We start from the raw sequence: 27,399 nt of genomic DNA, 5'->3' as shown, positions 1-27,399 counted from the left end.
AGCCCTGAAAGCGTGGTTCTTTAGCAGGACAGACAGCCTGCAGTAAGATTTCATTGATCTATTTAAAAATATATTTCCACGTGGAGAAAGGAAAATGAGCGCAAAGTGAAAAGTCATGGGTAAACAGTGATCTCTAAATAAGGTATCACATTGTTTATCTGGACTGCTCTTTATGTGACCATCTCTCTGCTGTATTATTTAGTCAGTTATGAAAAGAAGCCTGACTCACAGTCTATGCTACAGTGAAGTAGTCTCAGAAAAATGCCTTAGTGCCGCTGAGAGGCTAACTGGAACAAATGTACCTAACGTTTTAAACATATTTTCAAAGAGTGATTTCTACTAAAGTGACTAATGTTAATATCATATTTAATATCCTACGGCTTTGTTTGGAGACCTGTTCCTTAGCAGGAAACCCCACTAATGAAGAAGACTACCAAGAAAAAATTGTTTACCATGGATTACGTCTGAAAAACGCAGGCTTTTTAAAATAATACTAAAGCCAGGCTTTACTAACTCACCTCATGCAAAGAACCTTCTGTAAAATTAGGGACACTTCTATCTGTTGCTATAATCTCCCTTGAAGTCCTTTCCCTAAAACCCGAAATAAACAATATTAACCCAGAATAAGTATTTGGGATATTGGGTTGAAACACTGGTTGGTCACAAGGTGGCAGCACTGGGTGATAGTTGTACTGCAGATTAAAAGCTGCATATATGCAGCTTCCGTTCATATAAACTGCTGGGTCAAAAGCACAGAAATCAAGCTCAGTTTTATACTCACTTAAACTGACCAACTGAGTGAACAAGGTAAAACTGTCTTGTAAAAGGCTCATCTGGTAGATCATACATTTTTGAGTTCCCTGTAAATGAAAGGATAAATATTTGAAATCTTCAGAATGGTTTAAACAAACCCCCATTTTCTTTAGTTTAACACAATATAGAAAATGGTGCTTAAAGAAACGTAGCAGATACCTATCTATTATGTGAACCCCTGCAAGACAAAAAACTCCTTGTTACACTGACACTCAGCCCATGATGTGGCAGCCCCAGGATCACCAGATAGAGTAGGTTATGTGTATCACTGCACTGCAGACACATAATCTGATTGAGAGGCCAGGGATGTACCTCAGTGGCACAGCGCCTGCCTGGCAAGTACAGGGTCCTGAGTTCAACTCCAGGTACCGGGAAAAAAAAAAAAAAAAATAGAACAAGGACACTTTTTTAACTTTCAGAAAAGAAAATACTTCAGTCCCTCCGCTGTTTGGTCACTGCTGTTCTAATTACCATCAAGCTGTGTGCACGTACTGGGATGGGGCAATAGCCCAGCACTAGAGCACTTGCCTAGCTGGAAAACAAAACAGGCAAACAGAAAACTTTAAAGGTAGCATTACCCTGGGTGTCCAGGACATGTGCATAGCACCTGGCTTTGGCACGAGGCATGAGAGAATCTACCAGAGGTCTCTCCTTGCCATGTGGTAAGTGGAGGCCTAAACCTTCAGGCAAGCTGAGAGTATCTACCTTATTTCCTCAGGGAACAGCCTAACAATCAGCCAGAGAGCTAATTTTAAAACACTTTGCTCTCCCTTCATCGGAAAACTCAGGATGTGACATCCACTTCTGTGGTTCCTATGTCCCTCCCAGTCATGACAATTACGTTTCACACTCACAGTCAAAACCATTAGCTACCCGTGAATTTCCAAACAGACCCAAGTGAAGAGTTCAAGACTGTAAGTCCTTACATTTCTTCCTGATCTTAACAGTCACGCTGTCCTTGTGGTCTGTTTCGGCATCATCCTCTAATGAGGCAACGCAGCTTGGGACTACTTCAAGTAACTCCATTATTTTTGAATTCTACAATTTAAAAGGGAAAAATGTAACACAATTTTTTAGCTTTTCTTAGCAGATTATTACTTGTTTTCTCTTTAAGTGTTAGTGTGGCTAGACCAAAAAAAAAGCTCAGAAGCAACTACAAACAAAATTTTGAGGCCAGAAAGCCCAGTGATAAAGGCAACCCTGTATCTGCAGCCTGGCTGTGCTCTGCAGGGCACTTGAGGCTGTGGCTGTAACTGCTCCATGTCGTTGGGATGGTGATAATAGGACCAGCACATAATAAGTACTCAATAAAGCACAGCATTTGAAAAAGTATTAAACTAAAATACTTCCATTCTGTTAAAGAAAGGTCACTGGAAATTAAAAATCAAGAGGTCTATTGCTGAGTTGGGTTCATGGGGACGCCAACATCCCACTTCGATCATTTGACAGGCTTTCCAGCTGTCCATTCTGAGTAGAAAACTAGATGAAGATTCACTGTGAAAACCAGAGCAGAAAGAGCTACCTTCTCCCAAGAGACGAGGGCGTCTCACCTTTGTCCATGACAAACACCCACCGCACTGAAGAGTGGCAAACTGCAGTCACGCTTCTCACAGAACTCGAGTTCGAAACCCACAAACTCAACACGCTTTCTGCATCGAGCTTCAGGGACCAGTGGAACCAGGGTGTTGTACCTCACTACTCCCCTCAAGCACTAGCTGCGCAGTGAGGGTGTGAGGGCACCTACTGGGGCCGAGGGTGGGGGCACCTGCAGCCAGCCCTTGGAAAGCTACCCCTGAAAGGACAGTTCCTGGCTCCCTGAGCTGCCGTGTCCTGACCAGGGACACAAGCAGGTGTCTGGCACACCAGTTCTAAAAATCTCAGTGGCTGTGGCTATTAAGAATCTTATTCCAACACTGAGCTGCAGGGGAGCTTGGGACCCCAGATCTCCGGCTGTCCCTGCTCACCTGCTCGGCGCAGTCTATAGCTGTGCGCTGTCGCTTGTTGAGGACATGCACCGAAGCGCCGTGAAGCAGAAGCAGCTCCACCACGAAGACGTGCTTTTCTATCACAGCCTCATGCAGGGCTGTGTTGCCCTTATTGTTAGAAGCATTAATGGAGGCCCCATGCTAGAAAGAGAAACAGCAGAGTCAAGATTCATGGGACAAAATGCGAATGCAGAATCTAGGTGGTAAGTATGTAGTACTTAATTGTTTTCCGTATCTCTGAAATTCTTCTGAAAGTCTAAGAAAAAAGATTGATGGACAAAGATGTTCACAGCAGCACTTACCATTACAACAGAAAAAACAAACCACTTAAATGTACAGATCAGTAATAGTTCAAAAAAAATGGCACATGCCTATAATCACAGCTACTGGGGAGGCTGAGGCAGAAGGATCACAAGGTCAAGTGTAGTGTACAGACAACTTAGCAAGACTCCATTTCAGAAAATTTTAGAAAGGGTTTGGGGGACGTAGCTCAGTGGTAGCATGCCCCTGGGTTCAATCCCCAGTATCACCAAAAAAAATTTAAAACTACTGTGGTACATCCAGTAGGTACTTGACCATTAAAAGTCAAGGCTTTAATGAACAGTTTTCTACATTAAATGGAAAACTTCACTGATCTAAACCACACGCATTTTTCAAAGTCCACCATAATGAGTTGCTTTGAGCAGGAAGGTTATGGACGAGCCAGGTTTTCCTGCTGCTTTAGACTCTGCTCTGCCATGGACAGTAACATGCAGCAAGAGGAGAGAGTGGCAGAGAACCAAGACCACTTGGCTTGACTTGCAAATAACACCTTGGTGCAGCAGTGGGAAATCCGGCCAGGCCAGACCTTGAGAAAAAGCCGAAGTCTTCAGGGCCGAGCCCTGACACACCGCATGGGCGCTGAGGCCTTCACCCACCCGCCTGGCAGAATCGTGGGCAGTGGGAGGGGCCCTGACCTGTAAGAGCAGTGCTGCGACTTCGTGATGGCCCCCAGAGCAGGCATAAATGAGGGGTGTGTTTCCACTTAAATCCTTCTTATTGGGTTTTGTATTAGAATCCAGTAGGTATTTCACCACCTAGGCAGGAAAAAAGTTTCAACCTCAGTTAACATTTATAAGAAGAAACCCTCTAACTTGAAACTGACTCTTCTCTAAGCTTAATTGAGGATTTTCAGATGCGGCTGACCCTCGGGAGAAAGGACAGCAACGGAGAGGGGAGGGACATTGGCTCCGAGGCAGTGTGCTGGGCACCACTGTTTCCACTTCATCTTTATCTCTTGCCTGCGGAGAGCTGGGATCACAACTCCAATCAAACAGATTAGGGAGCTGGAGCCAGAAGCACTCTGCTAGTTCAGGGGCGACATGGACTGGTCTGTAAGCTTACAGTGGAACTGAGGAAAATGAAAGAATATACACATAGGTAATTTCCCCCAAAACCACAGGATCAATCACTCCCAACTTTTTTCTTGAACCCCTCTTACGGGGCCATGCCTTACTGAGCTGTTCGGCACAGACATAAAGTGGTAAGGTAACCCAACACTTGAGCATAGGAGACGGCTCAGAATGAGACCCCTCCACCCCAGATGTAAATGGCAGTGGAGCAGGGCTGGCTCTTCCTGAGAGAGGACCACAGTTCTGTGCTCTGCTGCAGCGGGGCACATGCATCTCTAATCTCAGGGCGGAAGAAAGGAGTCCTGCTGCTGCCCCTGAGCCCCGGCCCTCTGCACAATCCCACCCAGTGAGTTCATCCAGGAGCAAGCACCTCCACGCCACCTGAGAGACAGAGCCCATACCTGAAAGTGGCCCTTCTGGCAGGCCAGGTGGAGGGGCACAGCTTGGTTTGTGTTCCTGGCACTCGGGTCGGCACCATGCTTCAACAGGAGGGGGATGAGGTCCACTCGACCATGCAGGGCAGCGACGTGCAGCGGGGAAGAGCCGTCCTGGTTGGTCACATTCACCCCAAGCCCACTGGCAGGAATTTTTGCCAGCTTCTAGTAATTTCAGACATGAAACAGAAATGTCATTAATGTCCACAAACCAAGCTGAAGGAATAGAGGCCATCTGCCCGCCATCCCTGCTCCTGTGAAGAATGCGGGATCACAGTGGGATCCAGAATCACGTCTCTAGATGAATCCCTGTTACTTTTTTTTGAGGGGGCGGGTACCAGGATTGAACTTTCAACCTCACACTTGCCAGGCAGGCGCTGTGCTGCTGAGATAAAGTCTCGGCTCCCCTTTTACTTTAGAAAGATGTGATATACCAAATGATTAACTTCTATTTTTAATAAGCAAGCCTGCTGAAACGATGCCCTGTTATACCAGGTGATTCAACAAGGTAAGTCAGTGCTGGTGCTGGAACAACTGGCTATCCACACAGGGAAATGTGGCACATCAGCCCTTTCTCCTTCCAAACACAGAAATCAACAGCCATCACAGACAAGTAAAAGCTTCAACTATAAAGCTTGCTTATTTATTTATTAATACACAGAGTATAACTATGTAGTTTAGGCTGGTCTTGAACTCAGTATGTAACCCAGGCTGGTCTCAAACTTGTGGTGATCCCACTTCACCCTCCTGCGTGCAAGGATAACAGGCATGTGTCACCATGCCCAGCTATAAACTACGAAGCTTCTTAGCCAGGCATGGTGGCACACATCTGTAATCTAAGCACTTGGGAGGCTGAGTTAGGAGGGTCACAAGTTCAAGGCCAGCCTGAACTACATAGCAAGTTCAAGTCCATCCAATCTGGACATATTGAGACTTCATGCCCAAAAAAAAGAAAAGAAATAATCTTTACAGTACTGGGGTAGATAAAGATTCCTTAGAGAAGATGCAAAAACTAAAAGCTTGATAAACTGGACTTAATAAAAACTTTAAATGTTTGCGCTTTGAAAGACTTGATTAAGAAGATGAAAGAGCAAGTTGCAGAATGGGGAAAAATGTTTGCAATACGTAGATCTCAAAGTACTTGGATCAACCAGAACTTAATTTTTAAAAAAAGCTCAAGAAGATAGTCCATCTTAATAAATAAATAGGCAGAAGATCTGAGGAGACCCTTTCACAGAAAAGACAAGTAAACAAATGGTCAGTCTTTGAGAACTTAAAAAGATGTTTATCAAGGGGGTTTTAGGGGAGCAGGGAGTGTAAGACTTTATCCAAACAAGTCTCCCATTTCTTTGCTACAACTTGTGAGCTGTGGGCTAGAAGCACAGCAAGTAGGTAAACAACAGAGAACAGAAGCAAGGACACGGTAAGTGCTGCTGGCCGCCCGCACGCCGCCACCAGGCTCCCCTGGAACAGCATCTGCCTCTCAGCTCCTGCTTTTCACAGCAGCCGCCTGAGGAGATGGGTCTGGGGACGGAGTGCACACACCCAGCAGCTCGGGGACAGATCCAACCGGCACATCCTCAGTGGCCAGCTTAGCCTCAAATGAAAGCTGCAGGTGGATGAAACCTGTAGGTGTTTTCAGCATTCTTAGGGTAGAGTAACCCCACAGCTGTCTTTTTTTTTTTTTTCCCTATTTTTTGAAGCTGTCTTAATAAGGTATCGTCTCAAAACAGGAAAACACCACTCTTTTGTGAAGGCAAATTCATTTTCTTAGAAGGGGATGTTCACACCTCTAGTAAGCTACACAGAAGTACACAGGAGACACACAGCAACTGCTCAAAAGGAAGTACTTCCACAAAAGGCAGGGTATGTATGCTACAAATCACAAAATGTTGAAAGAAATCCCAGGCCACAGTACTTGGAGAGATGGGCCATGTTCCCTGATGACTCTGCATCACAGAGGTGTTATTTTTCCCCAATCTATATAGATTTAATGTAATTCCTATCAAAATCCCAGAGGTTTTTTTTTTTTTTTTTGTAAGCATATGCAAGCTTATTATCAAATGTAGATGGAAAGGCCCGGGCCCTAGAAGAGCTACCACAATCCTAGCAGAAGAGTACAGATTAGGAGGATGCAATCTGCCCAGTGTTAAGACTCACTACAGAGCACTGGAGACTGTGCACCAGTGTGAGCGACACAGATCAAGGAACAGAGCGAAGAACCCACAAATAGATGATACAACTGAGGTGCAACAGCCACTCCGTGGAGGCGTCAGAGCAAGTGGACATCCACAGGCAAATAAACAACTTCAACACAAATCTCACAACTTGTATAAAGTTAACTCATGGCCAGGCACAGCGGTGCACTGTGCACTCCCAGCACGCAGAGCTAAGTAGCTGGGAGGACAGGCACAGGCCAATTAGTGGTTCCCAGGGGTCAGGCCAAAGGGGGCGGGGGTGACGGGGAGAGGGTTAGGTACAGTTACAAAAGGACACGAGTGATTCTTCTTGTGTTGAGAAAACTGTTCTCGAATGTTACTGTGGATATGCAAACCTGTAAGTGTCCACAAGTGTGACAAAACTGTATAAAATTAAACGCACAAATAAGCACAAGTAAAACAGAAAATCTCAAGATCAGTGGATTATATTCGCATCCTGGTTGTGATTTTCTTACTGTATTTTGCAAGATGCCTGCCTTGGGGGAAACTGAGTTAAAGGTCCAAGGGATCTCTCTTTACTAGCACAAGGATCCCCAGGAAGGGCGAACCAACCAACCGAGCAAAGGAACTCGAGCACAGGGACAGACACCCTCAGGTGCCTCTGCTCATAAACTCCTGCCTTGCTACCGGGGCCCGGAGCGCAGCTGAGACCTAAGCGGTGGGGATGTGCCAGCCCACTCACCTGCCAGCGCAGAACTCGGGCAGCCCAAGCCACATCCCGACCTGGTGCTGGTTTCTTCCCACCCTCAGCTGGTTAGTCCCCGGCACATCTCAGGAGACCCCTTCTCATAGCCCCGCACTGGTTATCTGGATGAGCAGTGGATGACTTTCCAAAGGGGAGGAAAGAATTTGCCTCCCCACTTCTAACAGAGGCAAAGCCAAACCTTTTGAGCTGGAGCACATTTGGGGCACTGGCACAGGGGGTGACAGAATTCAAGATCCACCACACCGACAGCATCCTCCACTTCGTCCAGGTCCTCTTCCGTCCACTCCAAAAGGTACCGCACCTGGTGTTGGACAGTAAGGAGAAACAGGAGCTGAAAATCACCCTCACACCTTCACAGGCTCGGGGGCCACACACACAGCCTGGACTGCCCCGCGTTGGGACGTGCACTTCCTTCCTCAGCCACCAAAGCGATTTATAAATGGCTCCTGCTCCCCACTGCAGACTCATCTGTGCCCAGGCCTTTACAAATTCCTTGAATAAAAATGAACTCAAAGCCAGACGCACTGGTTGGTGCACAGCTGCAGAGGACGGAGAAGGATTTACCTACCGTGTTGCAGCTCCTGTTAGCTTCTATCTCACAAAGGGGCATGCCGGAGTCTCAGGTTTCACACCTGTCTGGCACCTGCTGAGTGTGCCCCCTTCCGTTCCCCAGCTGTATGCGTTCCGTACCCCAGAGGCAGCTCCAGAGCCTGCCCTTCTTACCGACAGAACACACCCCGTCCCAGAGCGTACAACCAGCTGGGCAGTGAGACCCACTTGAAGGCACCTGGACTCCACACCAGTGTCCTGCCACTAGTGTGCTTTAGATCCCCAAATGGGGCAAATTTCTGTTCCAGAAGGACTGGTTTCTGGGATGGCAGATGGCAGAGAATAAAGCATGTTAATGCATTCTAGGTCCAGTTCTAAGTGCTACAAGGAAGGACAGTTTGTTCTGGGAGAACCCCTACTGCTTCCAGTGCTCAGCATTCCAGGTCTCTTCCACACCCCTGATAACGAACACTCCCCAAGCCTCTATGCAGCCTCTATTGGCCTAGGCAACACAGGCCATGGGCCGCTCCTCTTGGAGAGCAGGGGAAAAGTCAGGGTAGGCACCTGCTGGGCAGGTGGCCTGGGTAGGGGTTTGGACAGCAATCAAACGTGAGGCCAGTCTGAGTACAACTCAGGGCACCGGGCAGCGGCCCCTGTCCACCTGCCACCGCACAGAGCAGATGCACCAGAACACAGGACAGTCACAAGCGCCTCTCCACTGGCTGTGCGGGGCTCACACCTGACACACTCCTATCTCCACAAAGGATGCTGGGTGCTCTCAGCCTTGGCCAGACACTGACACTCACGTGCCCCAGAGGCTCTGTGTCACTCTCACGGACCTGTGGGGCTGTGTTCATCCCAGAGGCAGGAGGAATCGGACTCCAGCAATTTCTGTTCACCACCTCAGGCTACTCACTCGGTGAAAAGCACCCTTGAAACACACATCACTGTAAAGCACTCACGGAAGATGATTTATTCAGAGCTTCTAAATGGGCAAGCACCTGACTTACTACTCCATTAAAAGTGGCAGACAGAGGCTGGCCGTGGTGGTGCATGCCTGTGATCCTAGCACTTTTTGAGGCTGAAGCAGGAGAATCACAAGTTCCAGCCCAGCCTGGGCAACTTGGTAAGACTCTGTCTCAGAACAGAAACTAAAACAAGGGCTGGGAATGCAGCTCAGTGAGACGGTGCTGGATTCCATCCCCAGTACCGCACGCACGGCATTCTTTCAGGAAGCCAAAGGAAAGCCAGGAGACACGGCCCTTAGGTATCTCCCATCTCTGGTGTCCCCTGATCTTATCAGACGTGCCCAGTGCTTTGGCAGTGATGGGGACAGATGCCTTCCCACAAGTCACAAGCTAGAGCAGCCAGACCCCTGCCTGTGACTCGGAGCCCCAAGCCTCCGACCTCAGCCCCAGCCCAGAGCCAGAGCCGCCTCCAACTGCAGCCCCACTCAGGGCTCTGGGCTTGGCCTTGGTCTCTGCCATTTCCTCCTCTCCCTGTGACCCTGCACTGTCTAGGCCACCGGGCACGGTCTGGTTTTGCCCACATCTCACCAGCCCTGGAGCAGGCATGTCTTCATTCTGGGCCTCCTTACTCGTTTGGAAAATACGACACAGCCGCTACCAGCACACACGACACGCACCACCCCGAGCCGAGACTGGAGACGGGAACACAGGTGTAGCTTTGGACTGAGAGCCAGCTTCTTAAAATTCTTGTTGAAAGACTCACCATCTCCAGGTCTCCATCGGCAACTGCTCTTAAAAGCTTTTCTACCTTAATAAAAGGAAGAAAAGAGTACTAGGAAAAGGATTTTAATAATAAAATAACAATAAACATTCTGAAAACATAGTAAATAGCCTTTGTCTGTCTCCTGATGTGTTTAATGGCTTAATACCTTTCCAACATATCCCTAAAATTGCTCCAAAAGAGCATTGTGGGAAAAATCCATTCATTTAAGACACATAAAATGTAACTATTAGCTACACATGGTAGCACACACCTGTCGTCCCAGCGCTCAAGAGGCTGAAGCAGGAGGATCTCAAGTTTGAGGCCAGCCTGGACTTCATAGTGAGACTTGTCTCAAAAAAGGAACAAAACAAAACCATCAAAGCTCTTAATTACTAGTCTGTAGAAAGGTGAGATGATGGTGATCGTGGTGTATACTGCTTTTTTAAGAAGCCAGGCACCCCGTGAGTCAGAACTACACATACTCTGCTCTCATTAACTACTAGCTGAGGGCCCAGAGGGGACACCCCCTCCCTCCCTGAAGATTTCAGGCCTCTGTTAGCCTGTGGACCACGCCTCTTGGCTTCCTTTGTGGTTGCTCTGCACAGACTAAGCTTGCTGGCCTCTGAGAACGGGTCACAGCGTGGGGCTTGGGGACGCGTGGGTTGAGTCAATTCTTATTTTCTCTAAGCAGTCAGCGATCAAACGGATCAGATCATTAGTAGGGGTGCTTATGGTTTGGGATGGAGAGCAGAGAATGTACTTTGCAAAAGGTCTGAAACCAGTGGCCTGGCAGGCGGCCTGCTTGTATCTTCCTTAGAATATACTCTCTGCTTCTGTCTTTTTCTCCTTCTCTCATACACACAGTTCACCAAGCGGCTGAGGGAGGACGCTGGGAGGGCCCAGAAGTGAAAAGCAACATGAGGTGTGGCTGGGCCATCGGCAAGGCACTGATCTTGGCCTCAGCAGAAGCAGCTGCTCCACTAACAGGGGAGCAGGCTGATGGGCAACTCTCATCAGGTTATGGGTTGTGTTTCTGCAGTACTAGGGATCGAACACAGAGTCTCTGCACTGATACGTCCTCCGTGACCCCTGCCACTGTCCCCACTTCACATGCTTTTTTTTGACAGGGCCTCCCTAAGTCATTAAGTGGCCCAAGCTGGATTCAAACTTGCAATCCTCCTGCCTCAGCCTCTCAGAGTACCATGATTACGGGAATGGGCCACCATACCCAGCTCAGGCTATGGCACTTTGACTGGCCACCATAATGCCACAGCCACCATGTCTCCTCTTCACCATTCTTCTATTCTACCAGAGGTGAGAAGAAGACTCACCTCTCTGTAGTCCTTCTTGGACTCCTCTTGTCTGGAGCTCGCCGACACGGAGGAGAAGCTGGAGGCAGAGGAGCCCTGGCTGATGGAATCCACAGAGTGCTGAGGGGACAGTGCAGGGACCTGTAGGAAGTGAGTCCAGGCAAGAGAAGGGACACGGGTACACAGACACATGAGGATGACAGAGGGGTCTGGAGCTCCAGTCTCCCCAGCTAGCGCGCCCAGGTGACTCACCTCAGAAGGCTTCCGCCTCCTTTCAAAGGACAGATGATGGGCTTCCATGATAGACAGGATCTAGGAGGACACACGGGGCATGAAAAGCAGTGAACAAGATGGGCAATAACAAAGGGCCATCACCCACAGTCCCCTGCCCACCTGTCCCCATAGAATGCCAGCACAGCAAGAACCTGAGGCCCTGCAGCCCAGCCATGCCCTTGGACAGAAGGCAAACCGAAGCCCCAGTGCAGTGGGAATGCAGTCAGTATCACACCGGACATTCAGGCCTTTCCTGCCCTTGTACTGCACTCTTCTCTGTCCAACAGCGAGGCAGAGCTTTGTACCCAGGGTCTCAAAGTTCCCAGTCTGGCCCAGCCATCTATCCACAGTGTCGAGTGTGACAGTCCTACTGGGACCCACTGGCCTCAAGCAGGGAAAGCCCAGAGTCAGGCCAAGAAGGCAGCCCGTTCTCTCCTCTGCCACTCTCCCTGCAGGCAGGCCTCTGCGCAGCCACAGTGACAGAGGACCCTCCTGCTGCGGTGTCTCAATACCGGCCCAGGGCATCAGCTCACTCTTCTCGGTTGCTACAACGCAGGACCTTATACATGATCAGAGCAGCACAGCTGAGGCCCCTGCAGCTAGGAGGAAAGGTGCAACCCTTCCACACCAGTGCTACTCTAGACCTAAGGCTAAGGGTTCTTACCACACACACAGAAGCAGCGGCAACGAATAATGGGAGGGTATGCTGGTGATGGCAATGCTTCCAGCACAGACTTTGGGCATTGCTTCACGGGGGTGTACTTAGCTCCAGATCCACCGAGTTGTCTAACTGGAATATGCACAGCTTTACCTATGTCAACCTCAACAAAGTGGTTCAAAAATAGATGAAAACTGTGCTACTCCCAGAATAAGATGTGAATAAGATAAAGGAACTCCCTGAATTGGAAATAAGCAGAGAGAGCCAGGAAAACAACAAAAGGCAGAACGTTGGACCTGTGTGCAGGGGTATTAATTGGAGCCCTCTTCTAAAACAGTCACTTATATGGGCCATGAATTCCCAGGGAAAGCAGTGGCCCTGGCCTCCCTCAGCAAACTGCCGACCTGTTTCTCCTAGGGTACCCCTTCCACCAGGGTGGTGCTGGGCTGTTGGACATAAGGAACCAGTCCCCATAAGCTGCCTTCTTCCCCACCCTGAGCAGTGGACACTTTCATATAGGCTGCCAAAGTCATGTTTCCAGAAATCACTACCACAAAAAGGTGTGCGAACTCATTACAAATCCTTGATGGAAGAAACTATACCAAGTGAGGTTCAGCACTGCCCGAATGAAAATAAACCTTCTAGCCGGACATGGTGGTACAAGCCTGTAGTCCCAGCACTCGGGAGGCTGAGGCAGGAGGATTGCTGCAAGTTCAAGACCAGGCTGGGCTAAATAGTGAATTCAAGACCAGCCTGTACTACATAGCAAGACCCTGTCTCAAAAAACAAAAACAAAAACAAGAAAGAAAAGAAAGAAGCTGAAGATGAAGTGATAGTAAGCAGAGATAGGACATGTACTGCTTTTACTGCCCCGTTCCCTGTCTCTGCGCCTCTCACCCTGGGTCCCAACTGTCACCCAGTCCACTGCTGGGAGCAAGTCCACAGCATTCAGATGCCAGGCCAGGTCAGCCAGGAGCTGTGTGCTCTTAGCACAACGCTGAGAAAAAATGCTAGTAAAATCGAAAATAATCTAAATAAGTAAAACAATTAACAAAAACGTCCCAAATGGAGCAGAGAAGGTACAGGCCAAGCCCCACCTTCAGGCACATTCGCCCAGCAAGGCCAATCTATGGACACTGATTTTTTACAGTCAGATGCTGCTCAGAGACGAACAGATACCTTTGAGTTTAATGCGCACTTCAGCGCCGTCTCTTTCAGCCTGTTCTGGATCTCTGTGGGTGCCCCGTTCTGCAGCAATGTCTCGATGATGCCTTGGTAACCCCAACGTGCAGCTATGTGAAGAGGCGTGTCTCCCTTCTCGTTGCCGATATCTAGTCTGCAGGACTGCACGTCATAGTACACCAAAGCCTTCACACACTGCAAGGAAGTGGGAAGGTGGCACCTTTTAGTAACACGCTAAGCCCCGGCAACATCTCTGCCCCCCCCCCCGTGGCCCCCATCCGTGTCCTGCTTCAGCTGAGCCCCCATGCACCAAGCCGAAGTAAAGCAGCAGGATCCGCATTACTTGAGCAGGATACCATGCTGTTTTCGAAATAGAACTGCCAGTCAGTAAGAAATAGCTGACTGAAACTGTGAGGTCTCCATGTAGAGGCCAGAGCCACCACAGCAGGCCCGAGACTGCTCTCCTTTAACGGCCTGCCCACCAGACTGTCCCTTGGCCTGCAGTGTTCCTCAGGCCCCGGACGGAGGCAGGGATCCACGGTTCCCAAACTGACCAGTGGCTCAAGCAGCGTTGTGTACAACAATGTGGTTTATGCTGAACATACCGCTTTCCCCCAGGACTGTGGCATTCTGGAGCAGAGGATGCTCAGAGGAGCAGGTGTGAGTAAAAGTCCTGGGCACCAAGTCCCTAACAAGCTTCCCTGGTAGATGACACTTGGTGTGTGCTGCCACAGCTCACTGCTGCAGGAATAAAGCACATCCGTGTGGCTCCACAGACAGAGGACTGTTTGAAGCTCTGCTCTGGTTTTCTACAGACCATTCCTGTGCCTTTTCCCTCGGAGATTTTGCTATGTCTTTTGCTGTAATGAACACAGCTGTCGGTCGCATGACTACATTGTGAGTTTTCCTCAAAATCCCTGAACCTGTATGTGGGCTTGAAGACCACTGACACGGTACATACGAATCACTGTGTTATCCCGGTGAGATCTATGCTGATCGACCCAGGGATTTTAATGACACTCTAGATAGGAAAGCACGTTGCATAAAATGTACACGGTATGATCTCATTTTTGTACATTAACCCCAAACCCAGACTCAACTTTACACATGCATTTATCTATTTTTTCATAATTCGGGGGGGAGAGTAGATAGCAAAAAATAACACAAGCACAGTAAAATAGTAAGCAGAAATGGGAATGATAAAATTCTTACATGTTCCTTATGAAATGGAAACTTTGAGTATGCACCAAGTTAAGAACCAGATGGTAATGGAGATGACTGAAAATGACTTAATTTTAGGATAAGATAATGGGCAATTAAGTTTTAGTTTCTGTTACTTCAATAAAACATCTGTAATACATTAAATTTTTTAAATTAAAAATATTACACACGCCATGTTCCAATAATGATCAACACAAAATACAACATTAAACTAGCGGGAAGTTCACACTGCTCCAGGAGCGATGAAGAGTGAAAACAGCCGCGCCTGGAAGGCAGGCGCCACTTACATCCTCGTGCCCGTAGGTGCAGGCCAGGTGCAGCGGGGTGTTGCCGTTGTTGTCCTGCACCTCGGCGCTGGCCTTGTAGTGCAGCAGCAGCAGCTGGCGGAGGACAGAAGACAAGCAATGAGCCCAGCAGGCCGCTGGAAATGTGTTTTTGTCTCACGGGCAGAGGTCATCTGTTCCCATGTGAGTCATACTTATGCACATGGATTGAGCATTCCTAATCAAAAAATCCCAAATCCAAGATGCTCCACAATCTGAAACTTTTTTGGGGAGAGGGGTGGTGCTGAGGCGATGGAGCCCAGGGCCTTGTGCGTGCGAGGCAGTGCTCCACCGCTAAGCTACAGCCTCATTTCCCAGAGTCTGAAACTTTCCAAGTGCCAACACGCCACCACAAATAGACAATTAGATGCCTGACTGCATGCGGTGGGTAAAAGTCAAAACACAGGAGCACTTAAAACACTGGCTAAGGTTGCCTTCCAGTATGTGTACAAGGCATGCAAGAGACATAAATGAAGCCTGGAGTGCTGGCCTGTAATCCCAGGACTCCAGGAGACTGAGGGAGGAGGTTCACAAGTTCGAGCCCAACTGGGCATCCTAGTAACTTGGTGAGAACCTGTCTCAAAAAAAAAAAAAAAAAAGGGCTGGTGATGTAGCTCAGGGTGAGGGTTAGGGTTCAATCCCCAGGACAGCAAGCAAACAAGCAAACAAACATAAATGAGGGAGAAGCCGAGGAGGGGGAAAAGGTGGATAAAAGTGATTGGGATATGTTAGAGACGTACCAATTCCCCAAAACAAACCTAAGTGTCATATATTGTGAGCATATGCCAACACGAATAATTTTTAAAAAAGAAACACACGTGAATTTTGTGTTTGTACTTGGGTTCCATTCCCCAAAATATCTCATTATGTATGCGCCAATATTCTAAAACCTAAAACAAACTTAAACCCAACACTCTCTCAAGCATTTAGGATAAGGGATACTCAACCTCTGCTACCATTAAAACTATGCCACTGCTTTAACCCTGTGAAAAAGTTTAGAGATTTAAAAAGGAAAAAAAACACCTCCAGCCCCACCCTCTCTCTTCCTTCAGGTGATCAGAAGTCTCACATCTCAACCTGCGGCTTGGATCAGTGGACGCAGGTGGGCGCCTCTGACTCCCACCCCCACGGCGCTGCCTGAGTGGCTAGAGGAGGTGCAGCACGGAGACACTGCCAGCAGCGGCGGAGCCACCACGCAGAGCAAGCTCGCGAGCACCCAAGGCCCTCACTCACCGTCACGCTCTGGTAGCCCCTCTGACACGCCAGGTGCAGTGGAGTGGAGCCGTGATAGTCTGTGGCATTCACCACAGCACCCTTGGAAACCAGGAGGTCGATGAGGGTCGCCTGCCCTGAAGGGTGGAGAAGGGAGGAGAGGAGCTTCCCACACCTGATGTGAAGCCCAAAACATCTTACCCATCTTACCCACCTCTGTCTGGCAGCAGACACGCCAAGATGTCTGTTTTCTACTGGAGAGGAGCCAGAGCAAACGTCAAGGCAGGCTCTGCAGACTCAGAAAACACTTAGGGGTGGGGCCCACCCCTGGTCCACCTCTCAGCGATCAAAGTCAATGGAAAAGAACCTCCGTCACGGAGCATACCATGGTCTGTCAGTTTATAGGGTCGAATAAAATATCAACAAGGAGAAATGCTCTGAAATGCTGACAAGTGAAAAGCAGCACAGTCCAGAGCAATATGAGCCTTGCAACACAACAGATTTTGTGCACACATACACAAAAGGATGCAGAAATTCTAGCTGATCGGTAATTAAAATTGGAGGTTGTGCACTGCAAAATCATTTTTAAGCCAGGCATGATGGCACACACCTGTAAACCAGCACTCAGGAGGCTGAGGCAGAAGGATCACCATACATCTGAGAACAGTCTGGACTACACAGTGGTCAAGGACTATATGAACTAAATAGTGAGACCCAGTCTAAAAATAACAACAACAAAAACACACACACAAAAATACCCATATTTTTGAGAGTGTGGAGAATGGGAGTTCATTATGTTTTGCCTAGGTTGGACTTGAACTCATAGTCCTCCTGCCCCAACCTCCTGAATAGCTGGAATTATAGGTATACAGTACCATGGTGGGCTCAAAATTATTTTTTAAAGGCAGAGTTAGAAGAACCCCAAATGGATAATTCTGAGACCATTCTCATAGCTGGGTTTCCAGCCTCTACTCACTGACCTCCCAGTCCCAGGGCCGTGACAGGCAGTGTCTGTAGGGTAAGAAGCACACAGACATGCTCTTCTGGCCCAAAAAGCCACACAAGGGCCACAGAGGTCGCACAGAGGCTATCAAGGTCTGTGGGACATTTGCTGCTCTTCCCTGGCCGGCCCTGGGGGTGCACCATGCAGCGCCCTGCACCACCCTGTTGGCCAGGCCTGTGCTGGGCCACCTCGCTCACACATCCCTTTTCTGCAGGAGCCAGACTAAGGCCACGTACCACAGAGAGCAGCCACATGCAGAGGCGTGTGCCCCCTGTCATCTCTGGAGAACGGAGTGACAACGGACGGATCGTTCAACCTCCTAGGACAGAGACGCAGAACAGCACATCAGTGGACTGACACGGTAAACCCTCTCTCCGACCAGGCCACCAGGCAGGTATCCTGGAGCCAGAAGACGGATAACAGGACGTGTCTCTTGAGCACTGCATCAGGAACCATACAGCCCCTGCTCAGACTCCTGCAGGAGAGGACTGAGGCCTACAGCTCCTGTGTCCCTCCCGCTCCAGCCTGTGAGGGCTCAGCACCTGGCACAATAGTCTGTTGAAACCAAAAATGTTACTGGGAGAAACTGACGTTGCCCTCCCCTAAAGCCCCCTTTAAAGCTGAGGCAGAGGCAGCTTCTACACCAGCCCAGTGGCGTGGAGATATTTTTACAACCTCTATTCCACCTGGTTCTCCCAAGGAGCAGATGTCACAGATGATAGCACACGCCACTGAGGTGCAGTGAGAGTAAGGCCTCTCTCTCGTAAGTACATGGAAAGTAAGTGCAAAGCCCCCCACACCGGGACCCACGTCTTCTCCCGCAGCACAGCTCCCTCGTACCCAGAGACCAGTTTCTCACAGTCGTCGCAGAAGCACAGCGGGTGGCACATCTTTTGGACGGCATCTTTGTCGTGGTCTTCCTGGCTCAGAAGTCTTTCCACCTCCTTCTGGTCACCTGATGCGATGTGCTAAAGGGCGAGATCCCCAGCTCTATCAATGTTAAAGAATCATCTGTCCCTGGTGGTGTGAATATTTTGGGAGCCTTGATTTGCTCTCTGGGATTTCCTTCAAGATTATCTGGATGCATGGGGAGACTGGGTAGGGGTGGAGGTGCAAGAAGACTGGGTGATGGCTACCCAGCCAACTTGTTTATTATACAACTCCCTTTATTTCTACAAATGTTAGAAATATTCCATAATTTTAAAAAATGATAAAATTCCCAAAGCAATAGGAAGGGACACACAATAGATCTCTGAACCTTAGCGTGCTTTTTAATCCCTCAGTAGGAAAAGCCGCAGTCCCACTCCTCTTATGTTTGAATACAGCCTCAGCGTAGGGGAAAGAGAACAGGTACAACGAGCAGGAGACCCCACTGACACACGAACCCTGCATCAGCAGGCTCCCCAGAAGGCCCAGTCTCGCCCAGCCCTCCACAACTGCCTGTAGGCACTGCCCCAGTCTCCCGGGCTCGGTCAGTATCTGAGCAGGGAGCTGCCTCCACGTGCCCATGATCAAACCACCAAGGAATCGGATGCTGTGCCCAGCCCAGGACACGCACACACATGCACGTGCGACAGCAGCTCCCACAGCGCCCAGGAGAGGTAGCAAGTGCTGCAGTTACCAGGGAGGCACTGCTGAGTGGACCATGACAAAGGTGGAAGACCCAGGCATCTTTGCCTACAAAGACATCCCAGCATCTTACCTTAAATAGGCAGTCAATGGGAGTTGAGGTCATCTGAGATAGTAAACTCATCTTCTGCTTAAGGAACAGTCTGTCATCAAAACCTTCTGACTCCTGCTGGCAAAAGCAATACTGTCTTATCCCATGGACTCTACTACTTGGAGGGCCCAGCTGTAATCCCTGCCATTTATCGCAGAACAGGATCAAGGCCACTTTTCCCACACCTGGATCTGCTCACGAGGCAGACAGCAGGCTCAGCTCGAAGTGGAGACTCTGACTGTGGCTGCCTGCTTGGGACCGGGCGGCACTGGCTTTGTGGTGTGGAATGTGCCATCTCTGTGTGTGGAACGTCGCCTGCACACGCCACCAGATGGAAAGCTGGACTGTCCTGGCCTCCTCCCCTCTTAGCCATCCCCCGGCATGTTAACCGGAGGTCCAGACAGGAAGCCATCAGACAGGCCAGTGTCCACTACTTCCCAGTGCTAGCCAAGAGAAGGGGGTGCTGCTTTATGAACATACTTATAAAGAGAGATGCCACACTCATGGGGCTGAAGTCCAGGAAGATACTGGGGAAGGATTCCTGACACAGGCCCTGTCCCAGAAAATAAATCCAGATCTTCACATTACAGGTAATGTCTACTTGGATATAAAATCTAGAAATGTGTCCCTCCTTTATGAAATCATTTCTAGCAAGATAATTCAGCATTCACTTGAGCACTCACAACTAAACTGTCTCATGATGAATTAAACTTCCTGGAAAAGGGTCTTCGTGGGACCCAAAAGGAAATTTTTCCCCCAGCCAGGTGCTACAGGAATAACCCTACAAACTCTCACAGAATCAGGGGGTGAGGTGCTCTCTTTATGGTCCTCTAGGTTCTGAGCTGGCCAAAGATGGAGCCAACAGCATGTCAGGGGATGGATCGTTTCTGGGCTCCTCCATTAAGCAGGGTCCCTCTTACCAACCCCCAAGGAGGGGTTAACCTGACAAAGACCAGCACCTTGGAATGAGGTACTTCAGCCCCCAGCTGCTAGGTGCTATATAAAGCTCACACAATCTGCTTTCCACGGTGACTTACAGCTGAGCAGCTTAGGCTGGAGAAACATCAAAGGCACGCTGCTCAGGTCAATCCTGGGCTCCTTCCTCTACTTGGGGGAGCTGTCTGAAGGACAGTGATGAAGAAAGTAGGTCTCTCAGGACTGAATCTTTAGGGGAAGTGAGCAGGCAGAAAGGAGTGAGCAGTACATCAGCAAAGACTTATTTGGGAAACAGAGAAATATTATTCAACAGAAACTCAGGACAGTGAGGAAGAGTGGACATATGTAAAAGTGGAGCAGGAACTGAGGATGGTAGTGCAAACCTGTAATCTCAGAACGTGGGAGGCTGAGGCAGGAGGATCATGAGATTGAGGCTAGCCTGGGCAACACAGTGAGTTCAAGACTAGCCTGGACTACACAGCAAGATCCTGTCTCAGAAGAAGGAAAAGAGGAAAAAAGAGAGTGGAGGAAGGGAGGGAGGGACGGAGGGAGAGAGGAAGGAAGAAAGGAAAGAAGGAAGGAAGAAAATGAAGAAAGGGAAGGAAAGAAAAGGCAAGGCAAGGCAAGGCAAGGCAAGGCAAGGCAAGGCGGATGAAAGGAGAAATAACTGGACCAAAGAGTGGTACAAATTGTTTCAAGGTTTTCCCCTTGTTTTTCTACAAGCAGAGGTAAGACTGGAGCCATCCCAGCAATATTTATTCTCAGAAAACTAATGTCTTCATTTGTGAAGATGCTTAAAGACCCCATGTGGTCAGGCCTGGCACGGAGGTACACACCAACAATCCAACACTCAGGGAGCTGAGGCAGGAAGACTGTGAATTCAAGGGCAGCCTGGCTACCTAGGAACATAGCAAGATCGTGTCTCAAAAAAAAAAAAAAAAAAAAGTTTATGGTCATCTCAAGTATGGTTACATCTTTGGGAGAAAATTTCTGTGAAACTGTATTACAGAAAGAGTGGAACGTAAAACCTTATTTAATTTACCAATATTTAGCCCTTGCTGTTTGTCAGAAACCTTGCCCACTGTGTGGAGATACCCCCAGGAAGCAGCACCGTGACACCGCACTGACTTCACATATTCCCCACACGGAACTGCACTACCTAAAAGAAGCCAGTCAGCAGCTAAGGCAGAGCAACTGGTACACAGAGAGTCCCAGTGCCAGTGTCACAACAGACAAGGAAGCCACAGTACCTGCTCCATCAATAACAGGCCAGGCTCAGTACAGGTGCAGAGCACCTCTCAGCGCTGACTCACTCAACACCAGGGGACAGACACCACGCAGGCCAGGAGGATGATGCACCCATGGTCCCAGCAGCCACCAGAATCAACACCCTGCATCCAGGAAGGCAGGATCGGGGCAGACACCCCAGACAAGCTGCGTGCTGGGGGCTGTGTCCCTCCCTTGCCTGCCTAACTAAACACCATGCTTGGGGATGACCTCACAGAATACACAGGGGAACCTAGAAACAGACACACCCCAGGAGCAGGGGTGTTGGGAGAGCAAGCAAGGGCACCAAATACCTCAGTGCTTCCACAGTTATCCTTTGCTAATACGTTCAATTCTCACGACAATCGACCAATGGGTGAAATACGCAGCGTTGTCCCCAGCATCAATGGGAAAATGGACAGAGCCTTAGAGTGACAAATAGGTTTGTCAAAGGTCAAAGAGAAGTGTAGGATTCAAACCACCACCAGCACAAGAGCGACCACTTGCAACACTTTCTGGAACAACAGCAGGTGAGGGAAGCTCCCTGGTTCTGGTCAGCTGCCTCCTCCCAACCTGGCCGAGGCCTTCAAGCGCAGATTTTCCTAAGTGCCGCACAAAGGCGGAGGCAGAATGGCCACATCCTGGGGCAGTGGTGGACCTCTCCCTCCAAAAGACAAGGGGTGCTCCCAGCCCCATCACAGAGCATCAGGCTGACTCCCCCGCACGATGGGAGAGCAGGAGAGAAAGGGGAAAGAGCCACAAGGCAAGGTCATTGCAGCAAGCCACTCCAGACACAACGAGAAATGCTCCTGGAGCCTCACAGGAAACAATTCCAAGGAAGAACGTCTTACAACTCTGGGAACAAACAGCAATTCTAACTCTGCACACACGAGTGCATGCAGAGGCACGCGTGCACACACACGCATTCTACCTTGTGACTTCCCCTAAATATGGAGACAAGAGAAGGCAGAAGGGAACAACTCCAGAAGAGCCACAGCCAGCCCCATCTGCGATGAGGTGCACAGCCTCTAACCTCAGCATCGGAGTCAGGGAAACTATCACACCCATCACAACTATCACAAGGGCAGAAACTAACTCTTCACTGCTAAATGTAGCACCATCAGATTACACACAAACAAGCAAGCACGATCTCAAATTCTGGTTCAAAATAGAGTTACAGCTGCGCAGAGAAAAGGCATATGCCAAAATGTTACTAAGTCACCCCTGGCTGGCAAGTCTATGAAATTTTTTTTTATGTCTTCACTGTAATTTTATGTATTGCAAATAATATCTATTAGCAAATATCAGTCTTCTGATCAGAAAAAAATAAAGTTCTTCTTTGGGGGAAAAAATAGTACCTAATTAGGTAGGTAACATGGATGGATAGGGAAAAGTCTGGAAAATGCACCAACATGCTAATAAGGAATGCATTCAGGGAACTGCCATCACCTAAGGGCACCTGTCTGGTCAGGTGGATGGACGTCCTGGGTACTTTAACTTGATATTAGCAGCAGCAGAGCATTTGAGTCAAATGATACTCGATTCTCACCATTCTTGGTTGTGATGCAGAAATCTCTTCACTTTACTGGGTTCAACTCTGAGAGTTCTCTGAGGACTATTAAGCTTGGTGTGCAGCAAAATACGCCAGTATCACGGTTTATATCTAGACGTCCCCCAAGGGCCTTATGAGTACGTGTGAGGCTTTCAGAAGGTAACTGGATTATAGGGGCCATAGCCCCTTGCTGTCAGGAGGTGGGGCCTGGTTGGAAGAGGCGGGACACGGATGTATCTCTTTCCCCAGCTCCTCTCTTTTCTCTTGTGTCCTAGGTGCCAAGAGGGGAGCAGCTCTCCTCTGCCCAGGTTCTTCCCCTCTGCCTTCCTGCCTTGGAGCCAGCCAACTATGGGCTAAAACCATGAGCCAAAATGAACCTCTCCTCTTTCACTACCTGCAGTGTCAGGGACTTTGTCCCAGTGATGGGGAAAGGGACTAAGACAACCAGCAGTGCAAACGTGGCCCAAGACTCCCACCATCCGCACAGAAATATAACAACGCTTGAGCCAAAGTCACTAATCAACCAGGAAAACAACAATAATTTTCAAGAAATCCAAATTCACCATGTCTGGCTTCCTTTCCCGCGCATGTGCTTTAGAAGATGAACGCACGATATTCACAATGTGAACCCCAAGGATAACCCATCAACTTTCACAAGCAAAGAGGGGCCTAATATTCAGTTTCCTGGGTGGTCATCCAGCATCACAGCCCTCCAACAGCTGAGGGCCCATTCTTCGGACACACTGACAGAATCCCCCCTCCACAACCAACCCAAAGGCTGGCACAGGTGCCACGGCGCCCACGAAGGGGAGGGGAAGAGTGTGATCTTACGGGTGGCTTCATGGAAAGGCTTCCTTGCCGAATATATTCGATCGCGGCCTCAATTGAGGTCAGGCAGTACCCCAGTTCATCTTTCGCCGAGCTGCTAAATCTGAAGTTTTTGATGTAACTCAAATTCGCCATCCTACCACAACGAAGAAAAGTTTTATCACTGGATACTTACTTAACGTTTCTGTGAAAAATAGTGCTATTGGTTTGGGCAACTGATCAAATAGCTACAGTGAGTCACGTACGGGAGCTACAACCACTGTGCCCACTGTGACCTCTCAGCAGGGTGTGTACAGTTAGGACCAGTAAAGCTACCTGTTGTTTCCCTGCAACAGGCCAGCTTTTAGATGATTACTGTAACGTGAACTATGGGCTCCTACGGGAAGAAAGAACTGGGGTCAGCTTCCTGTTCAGCCACAGCCTCACTGCATGATGCAGAACAAAAAGCATAAGCTCTCTGGGCCTCAGTTTCCCCATCTGTAAATGGGAGGAGCCCCTGGAGGAAGGAGGAGAGGGCAGGCACCCTGTTCATAAGATGCAACACAACTACAAGGCTATCCCTGAGTTATCCTGAAACTGTATAGTGCATGGTGCTGCCACTTTTGAAAAGCATTTTAAAGCCAGGCATGGTGGTGCATGCCTGTAATCCCAGCACTCAGGAGGCTGAGGCAGGAGGATCACTGCAAGTTCGAGGCCAGCCTGGGCTACAAAGTGAGGTCAAGGACAGCCTGAACTGCATAGCAAGACCTTGTCTCAAAAAAACAAACAAAAAAAGAAAGAAAGAAAGAAAGAAAGAAAGAAAGAAAGAAAGAAAGAAAGAAAGAAAAAATCACTTTAACAAAAAAAGTTACCAATTAGGGATCTCTGTTTTCACCAGCAAATATAACAGGACTGAGAGAAGATCATCAGTACACATGGTCTCCAAGTTCACTGCAAGAGGAAAACACACGTTCAAAGCCATCATGAGACTCCCCTGGAACGACATGTGTACAAATTCCCCTTTGCCATCCAACCCACAAAACCACACTCCATCAAGATGAGCAACAAAAGTGCACAGGTGCCCTTACAACATCCTGAACAGATGTCAGACTTAAGGGAATAAAGGAATGCACAGCATTTTCAGAACATGTGCAAAAGGCAGTTAACTCCAAGCGGACCAGGTCTTACCACCCTCTTAAAGGTTAAAGAGCTCAAGGAAGCAGTGACAGTAGAAACAAAAGAAGATGTGCCCAGAGCCATCCCCCAAAGCCTCTCTTAGTGAGATCCCTTCTGTTTTTTGCATGCAGAGTCTCATGCCCCTGGCACCTTCATTTTTTTTTTCCATTTTGTATTTGCAAGTAATCCATTCATGACTTAAAATCCCAACAGTACAGGAGTCAGGGATGTGGCTCAGTGGTACAGCACTTGCCTAACATGAATGAGGCCCTGAGTGCTATCCCCAGCACTGCAGTAAATAAGCAAACAGAAATTCAAACAGTACCAGAGACTGCCCCTCCTCTACTTGCCGTTCAGCCTCCTTTCCCAGTCTCTGCTGCCGCTTCCTGCGTGTCTCTGCAGGCCGGCCTATGACCTTGCCTTCATGTGTATGGACACAGAGCCAGCCACACTTTCCCGCATACTGGTGCAGGTGCACCATTTACATCTGCGCCACTCAGTGTGCCTAGAGACCACCCCTCATCTATACGCATCCCCTACCTATCCTGCCTCCTGTTTTCCTTTTTTTTTTTTCTTAGCTTTTGATTTACTTTTACTTTTCTTTACTATTTCTAAATTTTTTTTTATTTTTGCAGTGTTGGGGGTGAAACCCAGGGCCTTGCACATGCTAGGCAAGCCCCCTTACCACTGAGCTATATCCCCAGTAAAACCTTTTTATACTGGGAAGTTTCAAACATATACAGTACAAAGTGAAAAGAAACAACCTAACAGTGAGTCCCGCCTGTACCCTTCACCAGCTTGGCTCACTTCTGAGGCCACTGCTTCTCTGTCACTATTTTCTCACCGCCCACCCCCTCCATGCCCGAGCCAGCTCTCCCCAAAGTGCTCACACTGGAATGCACTGCTGAGCCTCAGCCCCATCTGAAGGACCAAGACAGAGCCACTTCTGAGCAGGAGCCCTCATCCGATGTGTGCCCAGCCCTTCCCAGGCCCTTCCCCAAGCACCAACCTCTCTGGCTGGGAGACTGTGTGATGAGCTGCACCACCTTTCGCAAGCAGAGCAGCTTCTGCTGGGGCGAGGAGCATTTGTTCAGCTGAGCCAGCTCTCTCTTTGCACGAGGGATGTTGAAGCTGTAAAAGAATTCAGTAACGTGACAACTTCAGATCACGGCGGGCACACCCTTCTTCCTCGTTCTAATAATACGCCTCAGGTTATATTTTCCTTACATCAAACCACAAGCAATGAAAACAAAAAAAGAGAACTAATTCGACTCAAGCCAGTAGCAAAACAGAATGGATTTAAATGTGATTCAGGCTGCCAGGTGACAGAGCTGCACCACAAATTTGGAACTAAGTAAAACTCCTGAGCCCCAGAGGAAAGAGGAAAATAGCCCAAGGGGTTAGGGGGCTAAACATCAGCACTGTAGACATTTTTGCATCCCTCTGTGCTTCTATGGCAGGGTTCCCTCAGACAGGCAGGTGAGGAAAGACATCACACTGGCGAAGCCCACCTGGAGACCAGGTGTACAAAATTCCATCCGCTTTCGCGCCCAACCAGCTGCCTTGCTGGCTGCCAAAGGGGACAGCCAGAAAACAGAGTCTAGTCAATTTCAGCCCTTTATCTTTGGTCACAAATAACTGCAAGGCTCCTCAGTAGTAACCACATCACGCTGGCACCCACTACTGCCACTGAGAGAAAGGCCCGGCTCCGAGGAAAAGATGGTGCCGCAGCCTCTGAGGACATGGAGCCCCTGCTGGGGCAGCGTAGACCCTTACCTGAACTCAGGCTTCACACCGATGTCTCTCTGCTGGAGATCCTGAAGGCTTCTTGTGATTTTGTTAAAGGCGGCATCCTAACAACAGATTTTAATGAGGCTTCAAATTTCTTAAAAAGCGCAGAGGAAGGCTTCTATCCGGGATGACGGAGGTGACTGTGAACCTACCTCGCTTGCCTCCATGGTCCCCACATACTTAAAGATGAGATCGTAAATATGGTGGTGGACGTACATCTGTGAATCGAAGGGACCCGGTTCAGGCCGTGTGTCCAGCATGAGGAGAACCACAGGCCGCTGCCGCCCTCTCTCTCCTTACCTCTACTGCCTGCTTCATCAGGGTCATCTGGGCCTCCTGCTTCGCAAGCACTTTCTAGAGGTTAAGAAGGGTATAGTTAAAGAGCCTGGACTCACAGGAGAGCAAACTGCAATCGCCTTTTTTTGGAGTCCTGCTGCTTACCAGGTGAGAGTCCCTCAGAAGCTGCTGGAGGCATCTGGTGTACAGGGCGTTCACCGAGTCCTGTGCAACACAGAGCAGACAGAGGCCCCTCTCACATCAGAGGCCAGAGACACCAAGACCTGAATGTGCAACCCGCCCCAGAGCCAGGAAAACACGCCACAAAATGCGTTTCCTGCACGACAAGCTCTAAGGGGTAATGCAAGCTTTATCAAATCATTTTCATGATTGATTTGTCAACTTTTTAAAAGGTGATTATGCACTAAAAGTACGGAAAAAACTTCCCCATGGGGCTTACATAGGTGATAATGGTATTTATTTTTTAGACTTCTCCAGGATACTCAAGTTTTCTATAGTGGCTTATACCACTTTTATATAGTTAGCGAGTAACATTTAAATGAAACTTCCTATGGTGGAGACAGCACCTAGGAAAGCTGGAGAATAAACTGAAAGGGACTGGAGGCTCTGAACGGGCCTGCCAGACACAGCGAGACGTGGCACTGACTATGTGGTGGCGGAGGCTCTTCCTTTCACATTCTCGGAATGTGCGGTGGAAAGAGGCGATGCTCCTGTCAAATTTCTCCGAGTGTCTTCCCAAAAAATCTCTCACATCTTCGATGGTTTTCAGGGAAAAGGGATCTGAGGGGGCTGAAGGCTCTTCTGAAAAAGAGACAGCAGGTCAGGCTGGATGAACCCTCACTGC

General features: G+C 48.9%; 1 protein-coding gene across 5 annotated transcripts in view; it reads right to left on the bottom strand.

The window, feature by feature from the left end:
* The window catches only part of Ankrd27 (ankyrin repeat domain 27 (VPS9 domain)), a 50,147-nt gene that overhangs the window by 1,710 nt on the left and 21,038 nt on the right, over window positions 1-27,399 (bottom strand). For 4 of the 5 annotated variants that reach the window (XM_013522443.1, XM_013522446.1, XM_013522444.1 and 1 more), the window contains exons 6-28: window positions 27,202-27,356; window positions 26,700-26,759; window positions 26,559-26,612; window positions 26,411-26,476; window positions 26,244-26,320; window positions 25,477-25,598; window positions 24,164-24,242; window positions 23,316-23,448; window positions 18,713-18,805; window positions 17,851-17,978; window positions 17,247-17,329; window positions 16,029-16,144; window positions 14,760-14,852; window positions 13,249-13,446; window positions 11,391-11,450; window positions 11,160-11,279; window positions 9,829-9,873; window positions 7,727-7,849; window positions 4,591-4,788; window positions 3,755-3,874; window positions 2,778-2,939; window positions 1,740-1,851; window positions 782-860 (exon numbers count right to left, since the gene is read on the bottom strand). In XM_013522443.1, coding sequence (XP_013377897.1) covers window positions 782-860; window positions 1,740-1,851; window positions 2,778-2,939; window positions 3,755-3,874; window positions 4,591-4,788; window positions 7,727-7,849; window positions 9,829-9,873; window positions 11,160-11,279; window positions 11,391-11,450; window positions 13,249-13,446; window positions 14,760-14,852; window positions 16,029-16,144; window positions 17,247-17,329; window positions 17,851-17,978; window positions 18,713-18,805; window positions 23,316-23,448; window positions 24,164-24,242; window positions 25,477-25,598; window positions 26,244-26,320; window positions 26,411-26,476; window positions 26,559-26,612; window positions 26,700-26,759; window positions 27,202-27,356 — 2,476 coding nt within the window. Of the gene's footprint in view, window positions 1-518; window positions 592-781; window positions 861-1,739; window positions 1,852-2,777; window positions 2,940-3,754; window positions 3,875-4,590; window positions 4,789-7,726; window positions 7,850-9,828; window positions 9,874-11,159; window positions 11,280-11,390; window positions 11,451-13,248; window positions 13,447-14,759; window positions 14,853-16,028; window positions 16,145-17,246; window positions 17,330-17,850; window positions 17,979-18,712; window positions 18,806-23,315; window positions 23,449-24,163; window positions 24,243-25,476; window positions 25,599-26,243; window positions 26,321-26,410; window positions 26,477-26,558; window positions 26,613-26,699; window positions 26,760-27,201; window positions 27,357-27,399 lie in introns of all 5 variants that reach the window. The other variant, XM_013522447.1, reaches the window with a different exon arrangement.

Source organism: Chinchilla lanigera, unplaced genomic scaffold (genome assembly GCF_000276665.1).
Source record: "Chinchilla lanigera isolate Chin_1 unplaced genomic scaffold, ChiLan1.0 scaffold00067, whole genome shotgun sequence".
Taxonomy (NCBI): Eukaryota; Metazoa; Chordata; class Mammalia; order Rodentia; family Chinchillidae; genus Chinchilla; species Chinchilla lanigera.
Note: the sequence above shows the minus strand (reverse complement) of the source record. Positions and strands in the feature narration are given on the sequence as shown.